Source organism: Scyliorhinus canicula, chromosome 4 (genome assembly GCF_902713615.1).
Source record: "Scyliorhinus canicula chromosome 4, sScyCan1.1, whole genome shotgun sequence".
Taxonomy (NCBI): domain Eukaryota; kingdom Metazoa; phylum Chordata; class Chondrichthyes; order Carcharhiniformes; family Scyliorhinidae; genus Scyliorhinus; species Scyliorhinus canicula.
The window spans coordinates 234516018-234543345 of NC_052149.1; the positions used below are offsets into that span (position 1 = coordinate 234516018).

Consider the following 27328-nt stretch of genomic DNA (forward strand, 5'->3'; position numbering starts at 1 on the left):
GTCATGTGCGTACAGGAGTATAGTAGTGGGCTATGTACGCAGCCTTGTGGGGCCCCGGTATTGAGGATTATTGTGGAATAGGTGTTGATTTTTCATCCTGATTGTGGTCTGTGGGTCAGAAAACCGAGGGTCCAGTTGCAGACTGAGGAGCCAAGTCCTAGGTTTTTGAGCTTTGATATGAGCTTGGTTGGTATTATGGTGTTGAAGGCTGAGCTGTAGTCAATAAAAAGGAGTCTAATGTAGGAGTCCTTGTTGTTGAAATTCTCTAGGGATGGAGGGTAGGGCCTGGGAGATGGCGTCTGCTGTGGACCAGTTGGGGGGGGGGGGGGGGTGTATGCTAATTGCAGTGGATCAAGGCGTTCTGGAAGTATGGAGGTGATGCTCTTCATGATCAGATCAGTATGAATCGAAACAGGAAGAGCAAGGTGGGCACTAAGTTGATCAAAAGACAGATCAATAGTAGGAAGGCAGAGCAGGTGTCCCCTCCGGTCACATCCCTGCAAAACAGGTATACCGTTTTGGATACTTTTGAGGGAGTTGACTTACCAGGGGAAGGCAGCAGCAGCCAGCTTCATGGCAACGTGGCTGGCTTTGCTGCGCAGGAGGGCAGAGAGACGCATGGCAGGGCTATAGGTATAGGGTACTCAATCTTAAGGGGAATTGACAGTCACTTCTGCAGTCACAATCGAGACGCCATGATGGTATGTTGCCTCCCTGCTGCAAGGGTCAAGGAAGTCTCGGAGTGGCTGCAGGACATCTCTGGGGGGGGGGGGGGGAGGTTGAACAGTCAGCTGTCGTTGTGCACATAGCAGCAACGGTACAGCTAAAAAAAACGGGATGAGGTCCTCACAAGCTGAAATCAGGGAGATAGGAGTTAAAAGAAAACGGAGGACCACAAAGGTAGGAATCTCAGGATTGCTTCCAGTGCCACGGGCTAGTCAGATTAGGAATAGGATGAATGCGTGGCTCGAGACATGGTGCGAGACGGAGTGATTCAAATTCCTGGGGCATTGGAACGGGTTCTGGGGGAGGTGGGAAAAGTACAAACCGGACGGTCGGCACCTGGGCAGGGCTGGAACCGATGTCCTAGCCGGGGGGGGGGGGGGGTGCTGCTGTGTTTGCTAGAGCTGTTGGGGAGGGTTTAAACTAACGTGGCAGGGGGATGGGAACCGATGCAGGAAGTCGGAGAGAAGTAATACGGCGCCAGAAACAACCAGCAGTAAGGAGGAAAGTGTAAGGCAGAAAAGCCACAGTCAAAAATCAAAACGAGCCATAGTACAGGGTACAGTGACTGAGGAGAGTCTGAAAAGGGAGCTGGTCAATGCAGGATTGAGGGTGTTGTACCTTAAAGCTTTCATGTATACGGAACAAGTTCAATGAGCTTGTTGCGCGCATCGAAAGTGCCTGGTGCGATGTTGTGGGCATCACAGAGACGTGGCTGCAACGGGATCAGGGCTGGAATCGAAATATCCAAGGAGATATGTCCGATAGGCAGGATAGACAAATGGTCAAAGGGGTCGGGGTTGCATTGTTATTAAGGAATTAAGTTAAATCGATAGCAATGAACGATATAGGATTCAGAAGGCGTAGAAGTTCTGTGGGTAGAGTTGAGGAATCACAAAGTTAAAAAGGCCTTGATGGGAGTATGTACAGGCCACCAAGCAGTAGTCAGGATGTGGGACAGAAAATAAATCAGGAGATAGGAAAGGTATGTAAAAAAGGCAATATAAGAGTAATCATGGGGGACTTCAATATCCAGGTGGACTCGGAAAATCAGGTTGGTAGTGGATCACAAGAAAAGGAATTCGTGGAATGTCAAAGAAATTTGTTTTGGAGCAGCTTTATGTAGAGCCTACTGGGGAACAGGCAATTTTGGACTTGGTGATGTGTAATCATAGAATCATAGAATTTACAGTGCAGAAGGAGGCCATTCAGCCCATCGAGTCTGCACCGGCTCTTGGAAAGAGCACCCTACCCAAGGTCAACAACTCCACCCTATCCCCATAGCCCAGTAACCCCACCCTATCCCCATAACCCAGTAACCCCACCCAACACTAAGGGCAATTTTGGACACTAAGGGCAATTTATCATGGCCAATCTTTGGACTGTGGGAGGAAACCGGAGCACCCGGAGGAAACCCATGCACACACGGGGAGGATGTGCAGACTCCGCAGAGACAGTGACCCAAGCCGGAATCGAACCTGGGACCCTGGAGCTGTGAAGCGATTGTGCTATCCACAATGCTACCGTGAGGCAGATATGATTAGGGAACTTAAGGTGAAGGAACTCTGAGGGAGCAGTAACCAGAATATGATAGAATTTACCCTGCAGTTTGAGAGGGAGAAGCTGCAATCAGATGCAACGGTATTACAATTAAATAAGGGTAACTACAAATACATGAGGGAGGAGCAGGCCAGAGTTGATTGTAAATGGAGCCTAGCAAGGAAGACGCTGGAACAACAATCGCAGGGCTTTTTGGGGGTTATTAGGGAGGCACAACCGAAATTCATCCCAAGGAGGAGGAAACATGCTTTGGGGAGGACAAGGCATCAGTGGCTGACGAGGGATGTCAAGGACAGCATAGAAGCTAAAGAAAAGGGAAACAAAGTGGCGAGGACTAGTGGGAAGCTCGAGGGTTGGCAAGTCTTTAAAAGCGAGCAGCGGACAACTAAAAAAGCAATGGGGAGGGGGGGGGGGGGGGGAGAAGATGAAATATGAGTGCAAGCTAGCTAGTAATACAAAGGAAGATAGGAAAATATTTTTTTCAACATATAAAAGGTAAATGAGAGGCAAAAATAGATATTGTACCACTGGAAAATGCGGCTGGAGAAGTAATAATAGGAAACAAAGAAACAACAGAATAAGTGAATTTTTACTTTGCATCAGTCGTCACGGTGGAAGACACAAGTGGCATGCCAAAAATCCAATAGAACCAGGGGGCAGAGGTGAGTGCAGTGACCATTACTAAGGAGAATGTTCTGGGGAAACTGAAAGGTCTGAAGATGGATTAGTCACCTGGACCGGATGGACTACAGACCAGGATCCAAAAAGGGATAGCTGAGGAAAGTGTGGAGGCATTGGTGATGATCTTTCAGGAATCACGGGAGGCATGAAGGGTCCCAGAGGACTGGAAAGTGGCTAATATAACACCACTTTTCAAGAAGGGAGGGAGGCAGAAGATGGGAAATTTTAGGCCGGTTAGCCTGACTTCGGTCATTGGTAAGATTTTATGTTCGGTTATTAAAGATGAGATCACAAAGTACTTGTAAGTCTATGGTAAAATAGGACTTAGTCAGCACGGCTTTGTCAAAGGGAGATCGTGTCTGACAAATATGTTAGAGTTATTTGAGGTGGCAACATAGAAGTTAGACAAAGGAGAGCGAGTGGACGTGATTTCTTTAGATTTCCAGAAGGCCTTTAACAATGTGCCGCATAGGAGAATGTTAAATAAGTTAAAAGCCCATGGTGTTAAGGGTAAGATCCTGCCATGGATAGAGGATTGTCTGACTGGTAGAAGGCAGAGAGTGGGGATAAAGGAGTCTTTTTCAGGATGGCAGCCAGTGACTAGTGGTGTGCCTCAGGGGCCTGTGCTGGGACCATAACGTTTCACAATATAGATAAATGATCTGGAAGAAGGAACTGAAGGCACTGTTGCTAAGTTTGCTGACAACACAAAGATCTGCAGGGGGACAGGTAGTATTGAGGAAGCAAGAAGGCAGCAGAAGTATTTGGACATGCTCAGAGAGTGGGCAATGAGGTAGCAAATGAAATACAATGTGGAAACGTGTGCAGTTATGCACTTTAGAAGGAAGAATTTAGACATAGACTATTTTCTAAATGGGGAAATGCTTAGGAAATCAGGAGCACACAGGGACTTGGTAATCCGTGTTCTCTGTTTTCTTCAGGTTAATGTGCAGGTTCAGTCGGCAGTTAAGAAGGCAAATGCAATGAGAGCACTCATGTCAGAAGGCTAGAATACAAGACCAGAGATGTAATTTTGAAGGTGTATAAGGCTCTGGTCAGACCCCATTTGGAGTATTGCGAGCAGTCTTGGGCCCCGTATCTAAGGAAGGATGTGCTGGCCTTGGAAAGGGTCCAGAGGATGTTCACGAGTATGATCCCTGGAATTAAGAACTTGTCCTCTGAGGAACGGTTGAGGACTCTGGGTCTGTATTCGCTGGAGTTTAGAAACATGAGGGGTGATCTTATTGAAACGTACAGGATACTGCGAGGCGTGGATAGAGTGGCCGTGGAGCGGATGTTTCCACTTGTCGGATAAACTAGAACCAGTGGACACCATCTAGAGCTAAAGGGACTATCCTTTAAAACTGAGATGAGGAGGAATTTATTCAGCCAGAGAGTGGTGAATCTGTGCAACTCTTTACCGCATACGGCTGTGGAGGCCAAGTAACTGACTGTCTTTAAGACAGAGATAGATAGGTTGTTGATTAATAAAGGGGTCAGGGGTTATAGGGAGCAGGCAGGAGAATGGGGATGAGAAAATATCTGCCCTGGTTGAATGGCGGAGCAGGCTAGATGGACCGAGTGGCCGAATTCTGCTCCTATGTCTTATGACCTTATGGTTTTATGGTGTAGATTGGCTGCACCCTTTCCGCCAGGAAGAATGAGAAGGTGTTGCTGCTCTGCAAGTTCTTTTTTATTTCCTCTACTAGACTTTTGCTCAGGCTGACTTTGCAGCCCGTGAAGGCTTCAGATAATTTCGTGAGAGACTGATCCCTTCCTTGCTGCTTTTGGGGTCTACAATGCAGAGGATAATAAAGTGTGAGACCCTGTCGTCTCTGTCACCCCTTCGGATCCCCTTCAGGTTTATCGCCACCCTGAGTCCGATCACACGTGACTCAATTGCATGGGCGAATAGCAGCGGAGACAGCGGGCATCCCTGTCTTGTACCTGCGTGCAGCTGGAAAGTATTTAGAGTTGGTGGTGTTGGTCTGCACGCTCGCCATGGAAAGGCTGGACAGAACTTTTACCCATATTTTCAAGGCTGCTCTAAGCCCACATTGCTCCAGGATCTCAAAGAGATACTTCAATTTGACTCTGTTAAAGGTCTTTTCTGCGTCCAAGGACATGATCACCTCAGGTGTTCCCTCCCTGGGTGGGGTCATTATCACCATTGGCAGGTGTCTGATACTCGATGTCAGCTGCCTACCGTTAACAAAGCTGGTCTTTTGCCAGCACCTCTGGTATGCAGTTCGCCAGTCGCCCGGCTAAAATTATAGCCAGTATTTTGCGTCTACATTGAGCAGCGGGATGGGTCTGTAAGACCCGAATCCTGTCGGGTCTTTGTCTTTCTTGGGTATCAGCGAGATTGAGGCTTGTACTAGTGAGGGCAGCAGGCGCCCCTTTCTAGTGAGTCTATGAATCTCTCCCGCAGGTGCAGGGCAGTGCTGTCCCAATTTTTTGGGTGAAGTCTGGCGAGAATCCATTTGGTACTGGCGCCTACCCCACCTGCATGGTGTTGATGCTCTCCATGGCTTCAACCAGTTCGAGTGCTGCTTCCAGCCCCCGTTTCCTATCTTCCCGCAGGACTGGCATATTCAATCCATCGGGGAACTGTTTCATCCTCAAGTTCCCCTGGGTGCTGGTTCAGAGATGTACAGTCCGTGGTATGAGGCTCAAATGCATCTTTGACCTTTTCTGGCTCGACTACAAGTTAGCGTTTGTCGTCCCCAATCTGAGCTATTCTCCTCGTGGCTGCTTGCTCTCTCACCGAGTGAGTAAACAGGCAGCTGGCTTTGACTCCATATTAGTAGAAGATCCCCCGTGTCTGGTGGAGTTGGTGCACTTCTTTTCTCGTGAAGAACAAGCCAAAGCCGGTTTATAGCGCTTTCCTCTCCGACGGAAGCTCTCCAGTCGGGGCCGTGGAGGACAGTCGGTATGTCTCCAGTACAGAGTCGACTTGCCGTTTCCTATTCACCTCCTCGTCTCTTTCTCTACGTACTTCACAGGCAATCATCTCATCCTTGATCACAGCCTTCAGCGCCTCTCAGAATTTGGAGGGTGAGACCCCCCCCCCTCCCATTCTGGTTATTGGCAATATACCTGTCTATGGCCTGTGATAATTTCTTACAGAAAGGCTGATCGGAAAGGAAAGCTGTGTTCAAAATCCATGGGGGGCACTGGGGAAATCCCGTTTCCAACCTTACATTCATGTATAGTGGAACATGATCGGAGATCACTTTTACAAAGTATTCCGCTCTTACTTATCCCAAGAAGCACATATTCCCCAATGCAAATAAGTCAATGCGTGTATATGTCTTATGTACATGGGAGCAGAAGGAGAACTCCGTCTCCCCTAGGTGTGTGAACCTCCATGAGTCCACTGCCCCCATCTGCTCCATTAATGTGCTGAGTTCTGACTCTAGGTTGGACGCCTTCCGTGGTTTGGGGTTCAACTTGTCGGTGCCTGGGTCCTGTGCACGATTGAACTCCACTTCTATGGTAAGTCGGTGCGTGTCTATGTCGGGAATGTCCGCCCTGGCATTTTTAATAAATCTATGTTGTCCCAGTTGGGTGCAGGCACGTTAAACAGTACCACGCCTGCCATTTCCAGGACACCCGCTGACCATAATATACCGTCCCACTGGGTCCGTAACTGTCCTCTTCACTGTAAACTCCGCCCTCTTACTGAGCAGTAATGCTACAACCCTAACTCTTGTCTCATTGCACGAATCGTACTTCTGTCCCACCTAGCTCTTTCTTGTCTGCTGTTGGTCCTTCTCCTGAGGCGTGTCTCTTGGAGGAAGACTATGTTTGTTTTCATACTCCAGGTAGGTGAAGACTCCTGATCTTTTAACTGGGCTTTTAAGATCCCAGACGTTCAAAGTGACCATTCTGATGGGGGGTTGACCAACCTCGCCTTTGGGATCAACCATACTTACGTGGAGGATGCGCTGCTAGAGTCCGGGGTTTCTGTTTGTTAGGGGCCCACCCAAAATTGTCACAGTCATGGTAATCAGCATGATGCCGTGCCCCTGCGCTCCATGGTTTCTCTTTTTCCAGGGGCCACCAAACATTGCCGCCAACTATGTTAACTCCATGTGGATCAGCCCATGCACTCCAGTTTCCCTTCGTTTGGGGACACTCGAAAGTGGCTTGTTGCGACGCTATCTTGTTTCCTATTGCCATGTGTGGCCTATTGTGGCCAGCCTAGAACTCTCCTGTCCCGTCTATTTGTTCCTCCTATGGTTCTGCCCCTTCCCCCGTTGTCCCCTCCCCTCTTAACAGTGTCTCCTCCCTCCTTCTACCCCTCTGCTTCTCCTCCTCGTGTGATATGTATCCCCTTGTTGCCAGGTACTCGCCCCCCCCCCAAGTTGCGCTGCGCCCCCCTCCCCCCTCCGATACCTCCTGACGGTAACTTTCCCTCTAGTGTGCTGGCCTCCCTCCCGGGCTCGGTGTGAGCCTTTCCTCCCCTGGCTGCAATTTTTCCCTTTTTACTCTTCCTCATTCTCCCTTCACACAGCGCCCCATTGCCCTCACCCTCTCTTTTCTATGCCTTGGCTTTCCGTTTCAGAATGAGGTGGTACAGTCCCACAAACATTGCCACTCAGTCTCTCAGTCGCTCAGTCTTTCAGGTGACAGCGTCACCAGTGTTTCTACTATTGCTTTCCCAGCCCATTATTTTGGACGAATGCATCAGCTTTTGCAGGGGCCGTAATCTGGTCTCTTTCCTCTGGCTGTTTACCCATAGCTGGCTTGGTGGAGCATCGCAAACTGTACCCCAATTCTGAACACCTTCTCCTTCGTTCTGTTGACCTAGGCCCAGTGTTTGGCCAGGCAGCCCGAATGTCCTGATATATTCATAACCAGTATCCGTCTCAGTTGCAGGTTCTCGTCTGCGTGGCCCATGTCAGGATTCACTCATTCTCTTGTACCAGTTCATTTCATTATTATTGCGTCTGCTGTTCCCCGGCCCTGGATTCCGGCCGGAGTGACCTGTGTAACTTCCCTATCTCTGGCGGCCTTTCCTACCTGGTTTCCTGCCATCAGGATCGGTAGTTCGTGGGATTTTTGCCTTTGGTTCCCTCCAGCAGTTCCACTATTTTGAGTTTCTGTCGCCGCGAGCGGTTCTCTTGGTCCTCCATCTTCCACTTAACGTCCCCTTGCGTCAGAACCCTCCTTGCTATTTCTGTCTCCAGGGCGGCATTCCGGTCGCTCTGGTCAATGGAGGCCTTTTATAGCTCCATGATCGTGCTCCCCTGGGCATCTAGTCGCCCCTCTGCTTTGTCGAGGGCCACCTGCACGGCAGCCAGTGCTTCCGTGACCGCCAGTTTGAACACTTATGGATTACAAGCCATCTGTCCTCCTTGAGCTCCATTAACCCTCCGATCAGGATGTTCATCCAGTCACAGTCTGAAGAGGGTGGATTCCTTGCACGGCTGGTTGATCTGTCTCCATCAGGTGCTGGCTGGGTTTCCTCGACTCGTGAGTCCACCGGTTCACTCGCCGGTGTTTCCAGGCTCCTGTTGCCTCTCGTTTCCTTGCGACCTCTGGTGCAGCTGTTGTTTGGCATGTTAGCAAATATCTGATATCTTCACTAGTAGTTTGAAGAGCGTGATGAGTGGAGGTTGTTTTCCTCGGTTCCGGAGTGCTAATTCTGATACAATTTCCTAAATTTGATTACCAAGGAGGGGAGCCATTTTCCGTGCGTCCGCTCAGCTCATCCCTGTCACAGGAAGTCCACTCATAGTCATTTTTATTATTTGGTGTGAGACGCAGGTGTCGTTGGCAGGGCGGACATTCAGATTGCCTATCCCTCATTGACCTTGAGAAAGTGGTCGTAAGAAAACATCTTGCAATTCACAGTCCATGTGGTGCAGGTACACCTGCAGTGTTGCAAGACGGTGGAGGTGGGTCGCGTGGTGGGGGTGTTCCAGGTCCTTGATCTATATTGAAGAAAAGGCGATATAGTTCCAAGTCACGCTGGTGTGTAGTTTGGAAGGGAACGTTCAGGTGGTCCTGTTCGCATGAATCTGATGCCCTTGTTCTTCTAGGTGCTGGAGGGCACGGATTTGGAAGGCGCCTGCAAAGGATGTTTTTATGATTTTCTGCAGCCGATCATCTCGAAACCACTGCCATTGGGCTTCAGTGGTGGAGGGAGAGGCTGTTGAAGGTATTGATGGTGTTCCAATCAATCGGGCTGCTTTGCCATGGGTGGTGTCGAGCTTCTCGTACGATTGAGCTGCACTCATCCAGGCAACTGAAGAGCATTACATTACACTCCGGACTTGTGGTCTGTGTATGCTTGGCACGCATGGACTGCTTAATATCTGCGGAGTCAGGAATGGCTGTGAATATTGTGAAATCATCAGCGAACGCCTCCACAGCCGGCATTATGTTTGAGCGAATGTCACTGATGAAGCAGCTGAAGATTCTTGGCCCCGAACAGCACCGTCAGGAGCTCATGAAGGGATATTCTTGGACTCAGATAATTGATCTCCAATAATACCAAATATCAGCCTTTGTTCTGGGTATGACTCCTGCCAGTGGAAACTTTTCCTCCTGATTCGCATTCACTCTAGCTTTTCAAGGGCTTCTTGATGCCACAATTCGTCAAAAGCAGACTTGATGTCAAGACAGTCATTGTTACCTCACGCCACCTGTACGATCTTTTGTTTATATTTGGACTAAGGCTGCAATGACGTCCGAATCTGAATGGTTCTGGTGGAACCCAATCTGTGCGTCTGCAATCAGTTTGTTTTTGAGCAGGTAGCACTTTACAGCACTGTCTTCGAAACCTGCCCTCACTGTGCTGATGATCGACTGTAGACTGATGAGGCTTAATTGATCAGGCTGGATTTGTCCAGATTATTGTGGCCTGGTGCTGCTCCTGGCATGATGTCCTGTGCTCTTCATTGAACTAGGGTTGGCCACCGTTTCGCTGGTAATGGTTATTTACCAAACAAAAAGTTGACAGTTTCTGTTTGCATCCAGTTCTTCTGCTCTGATGGCCCACCTCGTCTCTTGAATGTCCAGTTTCGAGTTGCCAGATATGATCAAAATCTATCCCACTTTAAACGGTGGTATTGCCAGAGATCTCAATAGAGGTATCATTGATGTGCAAATGGGACCGTCTCCACAAAAACTGCGTGGTAATCACAGATTTCCTTTCGCTGACAGATGCACTGCTGCTGTAAATTGGAAGTAAGAGGTCAAGTAAGACCTTTCCCTCTTTTTGGAAGGTAGCTAATATCACCAACTATTTCAGAAATGAGGGAGAGAGAAAACAGAGAACTACAGCCCAATTAGCCTTCCATCAGTCAGAGGAAAATCCAAGACTCTATTACAAACGATGGGATAAATGGATTCTTGGATAATCATGATCTGATTGGACCTAGACGGAATGGGACCATATTTGACGAGATTGTTGGTTTTTTTTATATGTTACGAACAGAATTGATGAAAGAATTTCGATGGAAGAGGTATATTCGGATTTTGAGAAATCTTTTGATAAAGTTCCCCGCAGGAAGCTGATTAGTAAACTAAAAGCACATAGGATTGCAGACAATGATTGAGGATAAGGAGTAAACCTTTGAGGAACGAGGTCAGGAGAGATTTGTTTTACCCATGGAGTGGTGAATCTTTGGTATTCGCTACCATTGGTAGCAGATGAGGCCAAAACGTTGTGCAATTTAATGAAAAAATTAGATATCGGACTGATATTGGGGCTGATTGGATCAAGGGATGTGGCGGTGGGGGGTAGCTGGATCATGGTATTGAACTTGATGACCAGCCATGATCATAATGGATAACGGAGCAGGCTCGAAGGACCAAGTGGCCTGCTTCTGCTTCTATTTTCTGTGTCTCTATGTTAATGTACTGACGTGGAATAAAGATTGGCTTGCAGGCAAAAACAAAGAGTGGTAATAAATGGGTCATTCTCGCATTGGCAGGCTGTGGATTGTGTAGCACTGCAAAGGTCAATACTTGGGACATAGCTGTTCACTACATATATCAACACTTTGGCTGTGGGGAACATTTACAAATTTGTGGATGATACAAAACTATGTGGGAACGTATGTTGTGAGGGAGATGTAAAACAGCTACAGAAGGATTTGTGTAGACATGCCAGATGGACATAATGTGCATTGCTGGCTAGGCTAATATTTACTGTCCATCGTTAATCATATTGAGAAGGTAGCGGTGAGCTCTGTTCTTGAACAGATGCAGTCCGTGTGGTGGAGGTACATCTACAGTATTGTTGGGGAGGAAATTCCTGGATTTTACCCAAGTGACAGTGAAGGAGGGGTGATATATTTCCAAGTCGGAATAGTGAGTCGCTTGGAGGGGAACGTTCATGCAGAGGTGTCCCCAGGTGTCTGCGACTCTTATCATTCTGAATGGAATGGACCTGTATTGGAAGGATCTGCCTAAGAAGCCTTGCTGAGTTACTCCCGTGCATCTTGTGGATGGTGCTCACTGCTTCCACTGTCTGTCGGTGGTGGGGGGGGGGGGGGGGGGGGGGGGGGGGGGGGGAGGGGGGGAGCGAATGTTTGCTTAAGGGATGTCAATCAAGTGGGCTAATTTGTCCTGATGGTGTCAAATTTCGTGAGTATTGTTGGAGCTGCACTTATCTAGGCAATTGGAGAGTATTGGATTACAACCCCGACTGGTGCCTTGTAGATGTTAACAGGCTTTGAGGAATCAAGAGTGAGTTACTCGCCAGAGGATTCCTGGCCTCTGGTTTGCTCTTGTAGCCAAGTATTTATAAATCAAGTAAATGGTAAACTACAGAATGATGATCGTGGGGATTCGTTGGCGGTAACGACATTGAATGCTGAGGGGCTATGGTTTGATTCTCTCTTGTTGGAAATGTCCATTGCTTGACACTTGTGTGGCAAAATTCTTGCTTGATACTTGTCAGTCCGAGCTTTTTGATGTGGATTGCTTAAATATTTGATTAAGATACGGACGAGTGCCTAGAGCATCACAACATGTAACCTCTACGGCTTTGTCATGCTTTAAGTTTAATGTTGTGAGATTCGAAAATTAATTTTCAATTCTGGTTCCAACACCGGGTCAAAATTACAATCAGGAGGTTGTTTTCGATTACATCATCCACGTCAGCAATGGTCATCATTTATTTCATGCCAATGCTGTTAACTTTCAATATCTTTTCGAAATGTTGCACATTAGTCATTCAAAAGGCGTTTCATAGTGTACGATGATAAATAATTACTCTCGTGTTTACTCCAAAATAATTACTCTCGTGTTTAATTATAATTATGCATCAGTGTTAACGAATTTCTAGAGATTTTTGAGGACGATAGTTATCACTTCGCATTTTTCTCTCATCGAAAATAAAATGCTCAGCACCAGCATTTTCTGTCACGCTGCAAATTATGTTATCAATCATTAGTGTCCATGTCATCTTATCCAAGTCGGTACATGATAAGCCTTTCATATCGTAAACTATGAAACGCCTTTTGAATGACTAATGTGCAACATTTCGAAAAGATATTAAAAGTTTTTTTTAAAAAATATTTTTATTCTCCTGCTTTTTCACAATTGTTCTCCCGAATTTACACCTAACCACAATCAATAACCAACAACAAATATCTCAAACCCCATAACAGTAACATAGATCCCATCCACCCACCATGCCCAGACATCAGCCCGCATTTTAACATAAACAAATAATAAAGAAAAAAGAAGGAATCAGGGATTGCCCATAGCCATCTTCAACATACACAGCCTCCCTCCCCCCGCAACACCCCCCCCCCCCTCCCCACGCTCCACCCCAAATAATGTTCGATGTTATCCAGTTCTTGAAAGTGCATAATAACTGGTGCCCATGACTTGTAGAACCCCTCCGAGCTTCCCCTCAGTTCGAACTTAACCTTCTCAAGTATCAAGTATTCCAACAGGTGCCCACGCCACACCAGGGCACATGGTGGAGAGGCCGCTCTCCATCCCAGCAGGATCCGCCTTTGGGCGATCAACGAGGCGAAGGCTATGATATCTGCCTCCGCACCCGTTTCTAACCCTGGCTCATCCGACACCCCAAATATGGCCTCCCGGGGACCCGGGTCCAGCTTCACATGCACCACCTTGAAAATTACCCTAAACACCTCCTTCCAGTACTCCACAAGCTTTGGACAGGACAAAAACATATGAACGTGATTAGCCCCCCCCCCCCCCGCAACGTTCACACACATCTTCTACCCCTGCAAAGAATCGGCTCATCCTTGCCCTCGTGAGGTGTGCCCTGTACAACACCTTCAGCTGTATCAGCCCCAACCTCGCACACGAGGTAGACGCATTCACTCTCCGGAGCACCTCACACCAGACCCCCCCCCCTCTATAACCTCTCCCAATTCTTCCTCCCACTTCGCTTTGTTCCCCTCCAGTGGTGCCTTATCCTTTTCCAACATAGCTCCGAATACCGCTGACACTGTCCCCTTCTCCAGTCCACTTGCCGCCAGCACTTCCTCCAACAACGTGGAGGCTGGTTCCTCCGGGAAGCTCTGTATCTCCTTCCTGGCAAAGTCCCGAACCTGCATATACCTAAACACTTCTCCCTGCTCCAGCCCATACTTCCAGCTCCCTCAATCCTGCAAATCGACCCCTAGAAAACAAATCTTTTAGAATCTTAATGCCCTTCTCTTCCCATTTCTGAAAGCTTCTGTCCCACCTCCCTGGCTCAAAACTGTGGTTCTCCCGGATCGGCATTTCTCTCGGCCCTGCCCCCAAGCTGAAGTGTTGGCGAAACTGCCTCCAGATTTTCAATGAAGCTATTACTACCGGAATCCCTGAGTATTTCCCCAGAGCTATCGGGCGCAGGGCCGTTGCTAGTGCCTTCAGCCCCGAGCCCCTGCACGAACTCTCCTCCATTGTGACCCACTGGGAATCAACCCCTCTGACCCAGCTACGCACCTTCTCCGCACATTCGCCTCCTAGTAGTAGTACATCAGGATCGGGGGACCCAAATCCCCTGCCTGCCTTCCCCTCTGTAGCAGCACCTTCTTCACTCTGGCCACCTTCCACCCCCATATAAACGACGCAATCCTCCCCTCAATCTCCCTGAAAAAAGACTTTGGCAGGAAAATCGGTAGGCATTGAAAAATAATCAGAAATAGCTGCAACATATGCATTTTAACCACCTGCACCCGACCCGCCAGCGACAGAGGGAGATAATCGCACCTCGCCAGGTCGGCTTTCACACTTCCCACCAAACTAGTGATGTTGTATCTGCCTACCCCACTCCCGGGCAACCTGCACCCCCAAATACATAAAGTTAATCCCTGCCCTACGGAATGGCAGCCCCACCATCCCTGCCCCCATGCCCGGTTGAGACACCACAAAATATTCACTCTTGCCCAAGTTCAGCTTGTACCCAGAGAAGGACCCAAATACCTGCAGCAACTTCAATATTCCTCCTATCGACACACTCGGCTCCGACACATACAGCAGCAAGTCGTCAGCATACAAGGACACCCTATGCTCTATCCCGCCCTCACTATTCCTTTCCATGCTCCCGAACTTCTTAATGTGATGGCCAATGGCTCAATTGCATGCGCAAGCAGCAGGGGGGAACAGGACATCCCTGCCTCGTCCCACGGTGGAGAGAAAAGTATCTCAAACTGTTATTGTTTGTGCGGACACTTGCCTTCGGCTCCTTATATAATAACTTTACCCAGTTCACAAATCTTGGTCGAATCCCAAACCGTTCCAGCACTGCCATCAGGGAGCCCCATTCCACCCGATCAAACGATTTCTCGGAGTCCAGTGCCACCACCACTTCTGTTTCCTTCCCTTCCGCCGGTGCCGTAACGACGTTCAAGACCCTCCTAATATTCGAAAACAGCTGACTCCCTTTCACGAACCCTGTCTGCTCCTCCCCTATCATCTTTGGGAGGCACCCCTCCTGCCTACCCTCCAGTACCTTTGCAAATACCTTTGCGTCCACATTAAGAAGTGAAATGGGCCTATACGACCCACACTCCGTCGAATCCTTATCCTTTTTAAGCAACAGTGAAATCGATGCCTGCCCCAAGGTTTGCGGCAGCACTCCCTTCCCTATTGCCTCTTCAAACATGCCTACCATAAGGGGTGCCAACTTATCCTTAAATTTTTAGAATATTCCACCAGAAACCCATCCAGCCCTGCCACCTTCCCCTACTGCATCCTCCCAATCACGTCTTTTATCTCCTGCTCCATTATTGCTCCTTCTAATGTAGCCTTGTCTCCCTCGCCTAGCCTCGGGTACTCAAACCCATCTAGAAATTCCAGCATCTCACGGTCTCCCCCAGGTTGCTCTGAACTGTACAATCTCGTAGCATTCCTCAAAAGCCCTGTTAATCAGCTCCGGAGCGACCACCAACTTCCTGGCCCTATCCCTTACATGAAGAATTTCCCTTGCTGCTGCCTCACTCCGGAGCTGACCTGACCTGCCCCGCCTTGTCTCCAGGTTCATAAACTGCACCCCTTTGCTCACCTCAGTTGGCGCACCGCCTTCCTGTGGGATAGTCGGTCGAAGCTCGCCTGTAGTTCCTTCCTCTTTCCCAGCATCGCTGGGTCCCCATCCTCCGCATAACTCCTATCTGCCTCCAACATCTCATCTATTAGCCTGTGCCACTCCAACCTCTCCTCTTTGTCCACCCTGTCCTTAAGCGAAATTACCTCACCCTTCACTACTGCCTTTAGAGCCTCCCAGACGACTGCCATTGACACCTCACCCGTACAGTTGAATCTTATATATTCCTTAATTACGTTTTCAATTTTTTCACAGAATACCTGGTTCCCCAAAAGCCCAACATCCAGTTTCCACTCCGGCCTCTGCACTACCCCCTTCTCCAGCACCATATCCACCCAATGTGGTGCGTGATCTGACACAGCAATTGCAGAGTATTCCGACCCCTTGACTCCAGCAACAAAGCCATTCCCACCACAAAAAAGTCAATCCGCGAATATACCCTATGGACTGCTGAGAAAAACGAGTCCTCCCGTTTCCCTGGGTGCAGGAACCTCGGAGGGTCCACCCCTCCCATTTCCACCATTAGCCCAGCCTTTGCCCCCTCCCCCCCGATGGGACCAGCGAGCGCGGCTGTGATCTGTCCAACCTTGGCTCCTGCACCAGGTTCCAGTCCCCCCCCCCCCCCCACAATCAGCTCGTGTGTGTCCAAGTCAGGAATGGCTCCAAACACCTTCCTCGAAAATCCCGCATCGTCCCAGTTGGGACCTTATACACCTACCAGCGCCACGAATCTCCCGTCCAGCGCCCCGGCCACAATCACATATCTACCCCCCTGATCTGCCACTACCTTCTACATCTGAAAGCGTACCCTTTGGCTGACCAACACAGCTACTCCTCGAGCCCTTCCATCAAATCCAGAGAGAAAACTTGGCTAAACTAACCCTTTTTAAGTCTCACCTGGCCCTTCACCCTCAAGTGAGTCTCCTGCACCATTGCCACATCGGTTTTCAGACTTTTAAGACGCGCAAGCATCCTTGAGCTCTTGACCGGACCTCCTAGCGCTCTCATGTTCCACGTAACTATCCTTACTGGGGTTCTATCACCCCCCCCACCTTTCTTATCCACCATCAACATACCGCCAGGCCCTGCCCTATAAGCCTGACCCGCCCCTGTCCATTGTTAACATCGAACCCCTTCCCCCCCTCCCGAGACCCCCCCCCCCACCTTTCCCCCAGAAACAACATCCCCGAGCATCGAACCCTTCCCCCCCCTCTCGTTCACCTCGTAGGCCCATTGACGCCTGCTATCCAGGCTCCAATGTCCGCAGCCCTCCTCTCCTCTCACCTCCGTTCCCTAGCTGACTGACTTTAGCTAGCTTGTGCAGGTGGCTCCCCCCCACTCCGCCAAGACATATCATCACCTTCCACCCAGTCCCAGAGAAAAAAAAAAGAAACCCAACAATCCAACCCATACAATTCACTAACATAACATTTAACCGTCGCAACACAGAGCACCCATCAACTCACCATTAACTTAAACTCTATAACAATACAAAGAGAAGTAGGTTACAATATAAATCCATAAAAAGAAAGTTATAAAATTTATTCATTTACCGGCTGTTCAAACACAGACCACAGTCTTTCTTTCAGCTCCACGCTTCATGTCTGCCCCAAGCCTTCTGCCATCAAGAACGCCTCAGCCGCATCCGCTGTCTCAAAATAAAAGTCTTTGCCTTTAAATGTTACCCGCAACCTCGCTGGGTACACCATACCAAACCGTACCTCCTTCTTGTACAATGTCACCTTCACTCTCCCAATCGCCGCTTGTCTTTTTGCCAACTCCACCGTCAAGTCCTGGTAGATCCTAACCGTAGTACCATCCCATAGCACAGTTTAACACCTTCTCCTTTATGTAAAACTTATGGAAGCAGATAATTACTGCCCTTGGCGGCTCGTTCACTTTGGGCTTCGGCCTTAATGACCGATGGGCTCAGTCAAGCTCGTACTCGGAGGGGCTCTCACCCTCCCCCATCAGCTCCGCCATCTTCTCAGTGAAGTATTGTGTTGGCCTTGGGCCCTCTTTCCTTTCGGGCAAGCCCACAATTCTCAAATTATGACGCCTTGAGTGTTTTTCCAAGTCTTCCAGCTTTGCTCTGAGACCTCTATTAATCTCCACAGCCCTCCGCAACTCACCTCCCATTGTGGTGACCTGGCTGCTGTGTCATGACATGGCTTCCTCCACTTCTTTCATCTTCTCGCCCGGGCCTCTCACCTCGGCCAATGACTTTGCCACCACCACCTTCAATGGGGCAATTATCGGGGCGATTGCCTCCTCCACCAGTAACTTCAATGCGCCGCTTTCTCTTTTTTCCAGGCATCCATGTGCCTCGCAAAGTGTTTTTACAGCTCCACCGCCATCACCTCGGTCATCTTCTCCACCGTAAATACTGCGGCCCTGCTTCACAGTTCGGCTTCCGCCATGCTATCACCATTTCTATTTGTCTTCTCCTTCAGTGGCGACCCCGCGTTTCCTCCTTTCTTCGACACTGCTTTTTGCATCCTTTAGCAGCTTATTGTTTTTCACTTTCTTTCTCTTCTCCTCTCTCTCCCTCCACCATTCTGTCCTTCATCAATCTGTATTATTCTTTTTTTTTAAGACAAAGTGGAGGAAAACAAACACTTCAGCAAACTTCTTGGTTTGCACTGGAGTGCTGAACTTGGTGCATTTGAGTGCTACAGTGAGAGTTTGGTGACTGAGGGAGTATAAGGATTCATTTTTATCTAAAGTCTAGTATTTATTTTATTTAGTTAATTAACTTAAAAGTTGCTGTTTGGTTTAGAAGAAGGTGAATTGTGAATCAGCCTTAAACAATGTTCTACTTGTAGGTACTTGAAGCTGGAGCTTGTTAATGAGTTAATTGGATTAGCCAGTTTTCAGAGGCTAGATTCACAGTATAAAAAGGATCCAGCTACAGTGCAGACTTTGTTTGCACTGGAGTGCTGAACTTGGTGCATTTGAGTGGTACAGTAAGAGTTTGGTGACTGAGCGAGTTAAGTGAGGAGGGAGCAAGGTGCTCCTTTCATTTCATTTCGGCAAAGAGCGAGAAGGGAGCCAGGAGTTTACAGAGTGCAGCTGACTGGAAGCAGAGTCGGAGGGCGGAGGTCAAGTTGGTCTACAGGGCAGCTATATTCTGTAAAGTAAGAGGGGATGGAGGCTAGGGCAGTTGCATGCTCCTCCTGTAGGATGTGGGTGGTGAGGGATACCACCGGTGTCCCCACTGTCTATACCTGCGGGAAGTGCTCCTACCTCCAGCTCCTCAGAGACCGAGTTAGGGAACTGGAGCTGGAGCTGGAGCTGGATGAACTTCGGATCATCCGGGAGGCAGAGGGGCTTATCGAGAAGAGTTAGAGGGAGGTAGCCACACCCAAGATACTGGACAAGAGTAGCTGGGTTACAGTCAGGGGAGAGAAAACTAACAGGCAGGCAGTGCAGGGATCCCTCGTGGCCGTTCCTCTTCAAAACAAGTATACCATATTGGATGCTGTTGGGGAGGATGACCTAACGGGGGAAGGCCCTAGCGGCCAGGTCTCTTGCACTGAGTCTGGCTCTGGGGGTCAGAAGGGAAGGGGGAGAATAGAAAATCAATATTGATAGGAGACTCAATGGTTAGGGGAATAGAGAGGAGATTCTGTGGTCGCGCGCAAGATTCCCGAAAGGTATGTTACCTCCTGGGTGCCAGGGCCAGGGATGTCTCAGATCGTGTCTTCAGGATCATGAAGTGGGAGGGTGAGCAGCCGGAAGACGTGGTGCACATTGGTATCAACGACGTAGGTAGGAAAAGGGGTGTGGAGGTAATAAACAAGTTTCGGGAGTTAGTCTGGAAGTTCAATGCCAGGACAGACAGAGTTGTCATCTCCAGTTTGTTGCCGGTGCCACGTGATAGCGAGGCTAGGAATAGGGAGAGAGTGAAGTTGAACACGTGGCTGCAGGAATGCTGTAGGAGGGAGGGCTTCAGGTATTTGGATAATTGGAGCGCATTCTGGTGAAGGTGGGACCTGTACAAGCAGGACAGGTTGCATCTGAACCAGAGGGGCACCAATATCCTGGGAGGGAGGATTTCTAGTAGTCTTCGGGAGTGTTTAAACAAATTTGACAGGGGAATGGGAACCGGATTTGTAGTCCAGCAACTAAGGAAGCCGATATTCAGGACGCCAAAGCGTGTAGTGACGCAGTGGGGAATGTAACACTGACAAACTAGAGTACTTGCAGGCAAGGAGATGGGTTGAAGTGTGTATACTTCAACGCAAGAAGCATCAGGAATAAGGTGGGTGAACTTAAGGCATGGATCGGTACTTGGGACTATGATGTGGTGGCCATCACAGAAACCTGGATAGAAGAGGGCCAGAAATGGTTGTTGGAGGTCCCGGGTTATAGATGTATCAACAAGAATAGGGAGGATGGTAAAATAGGGGGGGGGGGTGTCATTGTTAATTAAAGATAGTACAACAGCTGCAGAAAGGCAGTTCGAGGAGGATTTGCCTATTGAGGTAGTATGGGTTGAAGTCAGAAATAGAAAAGGAGCAGTCACCTTGTTGGGAGTTATCTATAGGCCCCCCAAAAGCAGCAGACATGTGGAGGAACAGATTGGGATACTGATTTTGGAAAGGTGCAGAAGTCACAGGGTAGCAGTCATGGGTGACTTCAACTTCCCAAATATTAAGTGGAAACTCTTTAGATCAAATAGTTTGGATGGGGTGGTGTTTGTGCAGTGTGTCCAGGAAGCTTTTCCAACACAGTGTGCAGATTGTCCTACCAGAGGGAAGGCCATATTGGATTTGGTACTTGGTAATGAACCAGGGCAAGTGATAGAATTGTTAGTGGGGGAGCATTTTGGAGGTAGTGACCACACGTCTGTGACTTTCACTTTAGTAATGGAGAGGGATAGGTGTGTGCAACAGGGAAAGGTTTACAAATGGGGGAAGGGTAAATACAATGCTGTCAGACAAGAATTGAAGTGCAGATGTTGGGAACATAGGCTGTCAGGGAAGGACACAAGTGAAATGTGTAACTTGTTCAAGGAACAGGAACTGCGTGTCTTTGACGTGTATGTCTCTGTCAGGCAGGGAAGAATGGTCAAGTGAGGCAACCGTGGTTGACAAGAGAGGTTGAATGTCTTGTTAAGAGGAAGAAGGAGACTTATGTAAGGCTGAGGAAACAAGGTTCAGACAGGGTGCTGGAGGGATACAAGATAGCCAGGAGGAACTGAAGAAATGGATTAGGAGAGCTAAGAGAGGGCATGAAAAATCTTTGGCGGGTAGGAAAAAGGAAAACCCCGAGGCCTTTTACACATATGTAAGAAATATGAGAATGAATAGGGCGTATGTGGGTCCGATCAAGGACAGTAGTGGGAGATTGTATATTGAGTCTAAAGAAATAGGAGAGGTCTTGAACGAATACTTTTCTTCAGTATTTACAAATGAGAGGGGCCATATTGCTGGAGAGGACAGTGTGAAACAGACTGGTAAGCTCGATGAAATGCTTCTTAGGAACGAATATGTGTTGGGCGTTTTGACAAACTTGAGGATAGACAATTCTCCCGTGCCTGACGGGATAAAGCCAAGGATTCTACGGGAAGGAAGAAATGAAATTGCAGAGCCATTGGCAATTATCTTTTCGTCTTCACTGTCAACAGGGGTGGTACCAGGGGATTGGAGAGTAGCGGATGTTGTGCACCTGTTCAGAAAATGGAATAGGGATAACCCTGGGAATTACAGGCCAGTTAGTCTTACTTCGGTAGGAGGCAAAGTAATGGAAAGGGTACTGAGGGATAGCATTTCTGAGCATCTGGAAAGAGACTGCTTGATTAGGGATAATCAGCACGGATTTGTGCGCGGTAGGTCTTGCCTTACAAGTCTTATTGACTTCTTTGAGGAGGTGACCAAGCATGTGGATGAAGGTAAAGCAGTGGTGTAGTGAACATGGCTTTTAGTAAGGCATTTGATAGGGTTCCCCATGGTAGGTTCCCCAGTGGCGTACCGCAGGGATCAGTTCTGGGTCCTCTGCTGTTTGTAATTTTTATTAATGACTTGGATGAGGGAGTTGAAGGGTGGGTCAGTAAATTTGCAGATATTACGAAGATTGGTGGCGTTGTGGATAGTGAGGAGGGCTGTTGTCGGCTGCAAAGAGACATGGATAGGATGCAGAGCTGAGCTGAGAAGTGGCAGATGGAGTTTAACCCTGACTAGTGTGAGGTTGTCCATTTTGGAAGGAGAAATATGAATGCGGAATACAGGGTTAACGATAGGGTTCTTGACAATGTAGAGGGGCAGAGAGACCTTGGGGTCTATGTTCATAGATCATTGAAAGTTGCTACTCAAGTGGATAGAGCTGTGAAGAAGGCTTGTGGTGTTCTAGCGTTCATTAGCAGAGGGTTTGAATTTAAGAGCCGTGAGGTGATGATGCAGCTTTACAAAACCTTGGTAAGGCCACATTTGGAGTACTGTGTGCAGTTCTAGTCACCTCATTTTAGGAAGGATGTGGAAGCTTTGTAAAAGGTGCAAAGGATATTACCAGGATGTTGCGTGGAATGTAGAGTAGGTCTTACGAAGAAAGGTTGAGGGTGCTAGGCATTTTCTCATTAGAACAGAGAAGGATGAGGGGCGACTTGATAGAGGTTTATAAGATGATCAGGGGAATAGATAGAGTAGACAGTCAGAGACTTATTCCCCGGGTGGAACAAACCATTACAAGGTGACATAAATTTAAGTTAAATGGTGGAAGATAGAGGGGAGATGTCAGATGTCGGTTCTTTACCCAGAGAGTAGTGGGGGCATGGAATGCACTGCCTGTGGAAGTATTTGTGTTGGAAACGTTAGGGACCTTCAAGTGGCTATTGGATAGGTACATGGATTATGGTAGAATAATGGAGTGTAGATTAATTTGTTCTTCAGGGCAGCACGGTAGCATTGTGGATAGCACAATTGCTTCACAGCTCCAGGGTCCCAGGTTCGATTTCGGCTTGGGTCACTGTCTGTATGGAGTCTTCACATCCTCCCCGTGTGTGCGTGGGTTTCCTCCGGGTGCTCCGGTTTCCTCTCACAGTCCAAAGATGTGCAGGTTGGGTGGATTGGCCATGATAAATTGCCCTTAGTGTCCAAAATGCTATGATCTATGATTAACCTAGGACAAAAGGTCGGCACAACATCGTGGGCCGAAGGACCTGTTCTGTGCTGTATTTCTCGATGTTCTCTGTTCTTTAAATTTATTTAAATCTTCCAGCTCACTTCCTTTCTCCTCTGTACTCATCCAGAACTCCCCTGGGACCAGGTTCCAGCCTTCTCTCTTCCTCTTCGGTGGGAGCCATCCGTTGTGGGACACCGCACTTACACGGTGTCCTGGAATAAGGCCTGCCTTCTCGGCCTCCTGTTAGCTTCGCCCCCGCTGCTCTGGCCCCGACGCCACGCTGGGAGCAGGACCTCAGGCTCCGCCGCTCCAACACCCGGGCGGAGTTCTTCACCGGTTTTTAAACTGCTCGCGACGGCCCCAAAGGCCGACGGTAGTCGGGGGGTGCGTCGAAACTGGGGGATTTCCCCGAAATCGCCGCGACTCGCGGCCACCGGCGGGAGCACTTCCCGCTGCGGCCGCCCTGCGAGCCCACGCCACCGGAACAAAAGTTATTGAAAGTTAACAGCATTGGCATGAAATAAATGACGATCATTGCTGAGGTGGGTGATGTAATCGAAAACAACCTCCCGAATGTAATTGCACAGGCAGCATTTTACGGCAACTGTGGAAAACATATCCAATACCTTTTATGTATGTGTGTCAGAGTATTTTGATTGTGCACTCGTAAATATTGCTTACCACGTTACAAATCATTGCGAAGCAAGCCAGCTTTAATAACACTTACTGCAGTTATTGGTTGAGACTCTTCGTGTCGCTGTTGGCCAATGAGAAGCTGAGGTGCTGCGAGAGATCGACCCACCTCCTTCGCCGAGAAATCATAGCTGAGAACGAAGAGACAGACGGTGTCTGTTTTTCTGCTGTGCGGCCATATTCCGGAAAACTGCGCCCATTCAGTCTCTACAATTTACGGTTCAACTTCAGTCTTTTGAAATATATCCATGCAATCGTGGCACAAAGGGTAATTATTCTGATCATTTTACGCTATTTCGACATTTTGAAATAAATTCTCGACTAGAAAAATGGGGAATATAGCGACGATCGGGGCATCTTATTGTTTCCTGCATATTGTCTGTCAACTCGTTTCGGGACAAATTCGCTACGCAATTCCCGAGGAGCTGGAACACGGGGCTTTTGTTGGAAATATCGCTGAGGATTTAAGAATAAATATGAGGGAATTATCGGCTCGCAAGTTTCGTCTGGTGTCAGATGACGTAAAGCAATATATGGAGGTAAATTTGGAAAACGGGAATTTATTTATTAATGAAAGAATCGACAGAGAGCAGCTTTGCAGACAAAGCTCTATCTGTTCCCTTCATTTTCAAATCGCGCTCAATGACCCCATCGAACTGCATCGTGTCGCAGTGGAGATACTGGACGTAAATGATAATTCGCCCAGATTTGAGAAGGATGAATTCTCGTTGTACATCAGTGAACTAATAGCACCTGGGGCTCGGTTCGCCCTCGAGAGCGCGCACGATCCGGATATGGGCACAAACAGAATCGACATTTACCAGATTAGTCCAAACGAGCACTTCGGTATTAAAATGCAGTCAATGAGAGATGGGAGTAAAAGTGCCGAGCTGGTATTAGAGAAGCCGTTAGACCGTGAGCAACAGTCGACATTTCAACTTGTACTCTCGGCCATTGACGGCGGGATTCCTCCGACGTCTGGTACGGTGCGGATTTTTATTACCGTAGTGGACGGGAATGATAACGCGCCCATATTCGATCGAGAAATTTACAAGGCCCAAGTAGTAGAAAATGTCGCGAAAGACACATTAGTCATAAAAGTTAACGCTGCAGATTTAGACGAAGGCTCGAACGCTGACCTGACATACTCTTTCACTAATCACGTTTCTAAAATAAATCGTGAGTTGTTCACATTGGACCCGCAAACTGGAGAAATCAGAGTTCAAGGAAAAGTGGATTTTGAAGAATCACGTGTTTGCGACCTTTATGTCCAGGCTGTGGATAATGCTCCGCCCGGATTGTCGGGGCGTTGCAAAGTTGTAGTTGATATAATTGACATTAATGATAATGCCCCTGAGTTAGTCGTGACTTTGGTGAGCAGTAATGTGCGGGAAGATGTTCCTCCGGGGACTGTGATAGCGTTGATGAGCGTAACGGACCTAGATTCCGGTGAATATGGCGAGGTTCGGTGTCAGGTCCCGGGAAATATTCCGTTTAAGCTGGAAAACCCTTTAAGAAACAATTATAAATTGATTACAAGTGATTTTCTCGATCGTGAAACGACCTCGCTCTACAACATCTCAATGTCCGCCTGGGATGGAGGTTCTCCGCCTCTTTCAACAAGTAAGACCATTTTAGTTTCGGTAACTGATATAAATGACAATGCACCACAGTTTACGCAATCTTCATACAACGTGTACCTGATGGAGAACAACACTCCAGGTGCTTCTATATTTACGGTTACCGCTTTGGATGTTGATTTGGATCGGGATGGACAGGTCTCGTATTCCATTCTGGAGAATCCGTTCCAAGAATTCGCAACGTCAGTTTACGTCACGATTAACTCCAGAAATGGAAACATCTACCCGCTGCGTTCCTTTGATTATGAGAAACTGAAAGCTTTTCAGTTTCAAGTTCAAGCCCAGGATGCCGGATCTCCCTCATTAAGCAGCACGGCCAATGTCAGGGTCATTCTTCTGGACCAAAATGATAATGCTCCTGTTATTGTTTCCCCTTTAACTTGGAACAATTCAGCCACAGTGGAGATTGTGTCTGAGTCAGTGTATCCAGGTTACTTTTTCACGAAGGTAATCGCGACTGATGCCGATTCCGGTCAGAATGCACGGCTTTCCTATCAACTTCTGGGGGCCTTTGAACCCAGTCCTTTTACTGTGGGCCTTCGTTCTGGAGTAATCAGAGCAACGCGGCGTCTACTGGACGAAGACATAATAGTAGAAAGATTGGTCATCTGTGTGAAGGACAGTGGGCAGCCGAGCCTCTCCAGTACCGCCACAATCTTCTTTTCAATTTTGTTCAATGTTACCGAAAACTCTTTGGAAATAAGTGATCAACCAAGACAGCTTGGATATTTTTCGCATATTAATCGTTACCTGATTATCATTTTAGGTTCAACGTCCTTTCTGTTTTTTTTAACCATCATTTTTCTCGTCGTCCTGAAGTTTAAGCAAGGTAGAAATTTTGCTGAAAAGCGCGACTCGCCAATTTGTTGCTGCAAAGGTGGAAATTCGAATGATGCCTCTAATCCGAGACCTGCAGCAGCATTTAATTATACCGGGCCTGGTCAGCCTGAGGGTTATCGTTATACAGTGTGTTTATCACCAGAATCATCGAAAAGTGATTTTTTGTTTCTAAAGCCCTGTAATGCGACGCTGCCTTTCAATGACCTGGGTAACCGTGACACATGGCAATAAAATAATTCAGAAACAATTGCCATGCTGGGAATATCTGTTAGTTTACTTTGCCAAAGGACTGCCATAATGCGATGAGGGAGTGGGTGAAATATTTGGATCACACCACAAACTGTGAGCAGTAGCACTGGCAGGCTAAATTGCTTCACTTGTCCAGATGACCTTTTTGTTTGTAGTGTTGAATGAACACTCTGCTTTTAGTTCGCAATCTATTAAAGTCAGCATAAATTCTGATAATAATTTGTTTCAATTCTGATAAGGTGAAATACCTGTTATTGTGTTCCCCTGTCACTTTTCCTCTGCTGATGAGGCGATGTTGCATCTACATGGAACTGATTTGTATCCGGTGTACAATTTCAGCACCGGAGTGAACTCGCCCAGTAACATTTTACGGAGCTGTGACATATTTCAGATGGCAGGTTGTTTTAGAATTATCGATTGTAGCAATGCACACATTGAGAACGCTGCCTGTTTTTGAACAATAATACAATAATTTGTATATGTTTCAAAAGCATATCATTCATCCATTAAATTGAATATTGTAATGAAACAATATGTCTCTGCTCTGTTCCAAATTTTATATAAAGCATTGATTTGTTCGTCGAATAATCCCTGTACTTCATATTCAGTCAGTTACCCGAGGGGATCAAATTAGACTGCAAATTATTATTTTTCGAATATGCATCCAGCTCCCACATGAAAGTTCTTCTTAAAAATCAGAGGGAATAGATATATAGAATCATAGAATCCCTAGAGCCCATCAGGTCTTCACGACCCTTTGAAAAACAGCCTACCTAGGCCCACTCACCCACCCTATCCCCGTAAACCTACGGAATCTACATATCTTTGGACATTAGCGAGCAACGTATCATGGCCAATTGACCAAGGCCAAGTGAATTAATCTCCTCATCTTTGGACTTGGAGGAAACCGAAGCACCCGGAGGAAACCGAAGACGACACGGGGAGAAATTGCAAACTCGACATAGACAGCCGCACAAGGCCAGAATCGCACCCGGTCCCTGGCGCTCTGAGGGAGCAATGCTAGCCACTGTGCCACCCTCCCTCTGCCAGTTTGCCAATAGTTTGAAATTCGCCTCCCCTCGTTGCTTTGCAGTGGAAACATGTTCTCATGATTTTTACTCTCAAAGATCTTCAGAATTCTGAACAAATCTATTAATTCTCCCCTGACCCTTTCTGCTCTCAGCACATAATGCAACATTTTCTAATTCCTCCCCACATAACTAAATGTATTTGTCTTTGTTACGATTCTCGCAAATATGATCTAGTCTGTAAGCAAAGGGGCAGCACG

At 47.8% G+C, this 27328-nt stretch overlaps 2 protein-coding genes across 2 annotated transcripts in view; both read left to right on the plus strand.

The window, feature by feature from the left end:
• Nucleotides 1-27328, plus strand: part of LOC119964287 — a 134596-nt gene that overhangs the window by 43290 nt on the left and 63978 nt on the right. Inside the window, 1 exon segment of the mRNA XM_038793563.1 lies at nt 23637-25999. Coding sequence (XP_038649491.1) covers nt 23637-25999 — 2363 coding nt within the window.
• LOC119965487 (protocadherin-10-like) lies at nt 23430-26569 on the plus strand. Its single transcript, XM_038796307.1, has one exon. The coding sequence runs from the start codon at nt 23641-23643 to the stop codon at nt 26020-26022; it is 2382 nt and encodes a 793-aa protein (XP_038652235.1). The 5' UTR covers nt 23430-23640; the 3' UTR covers nt 26023-26569.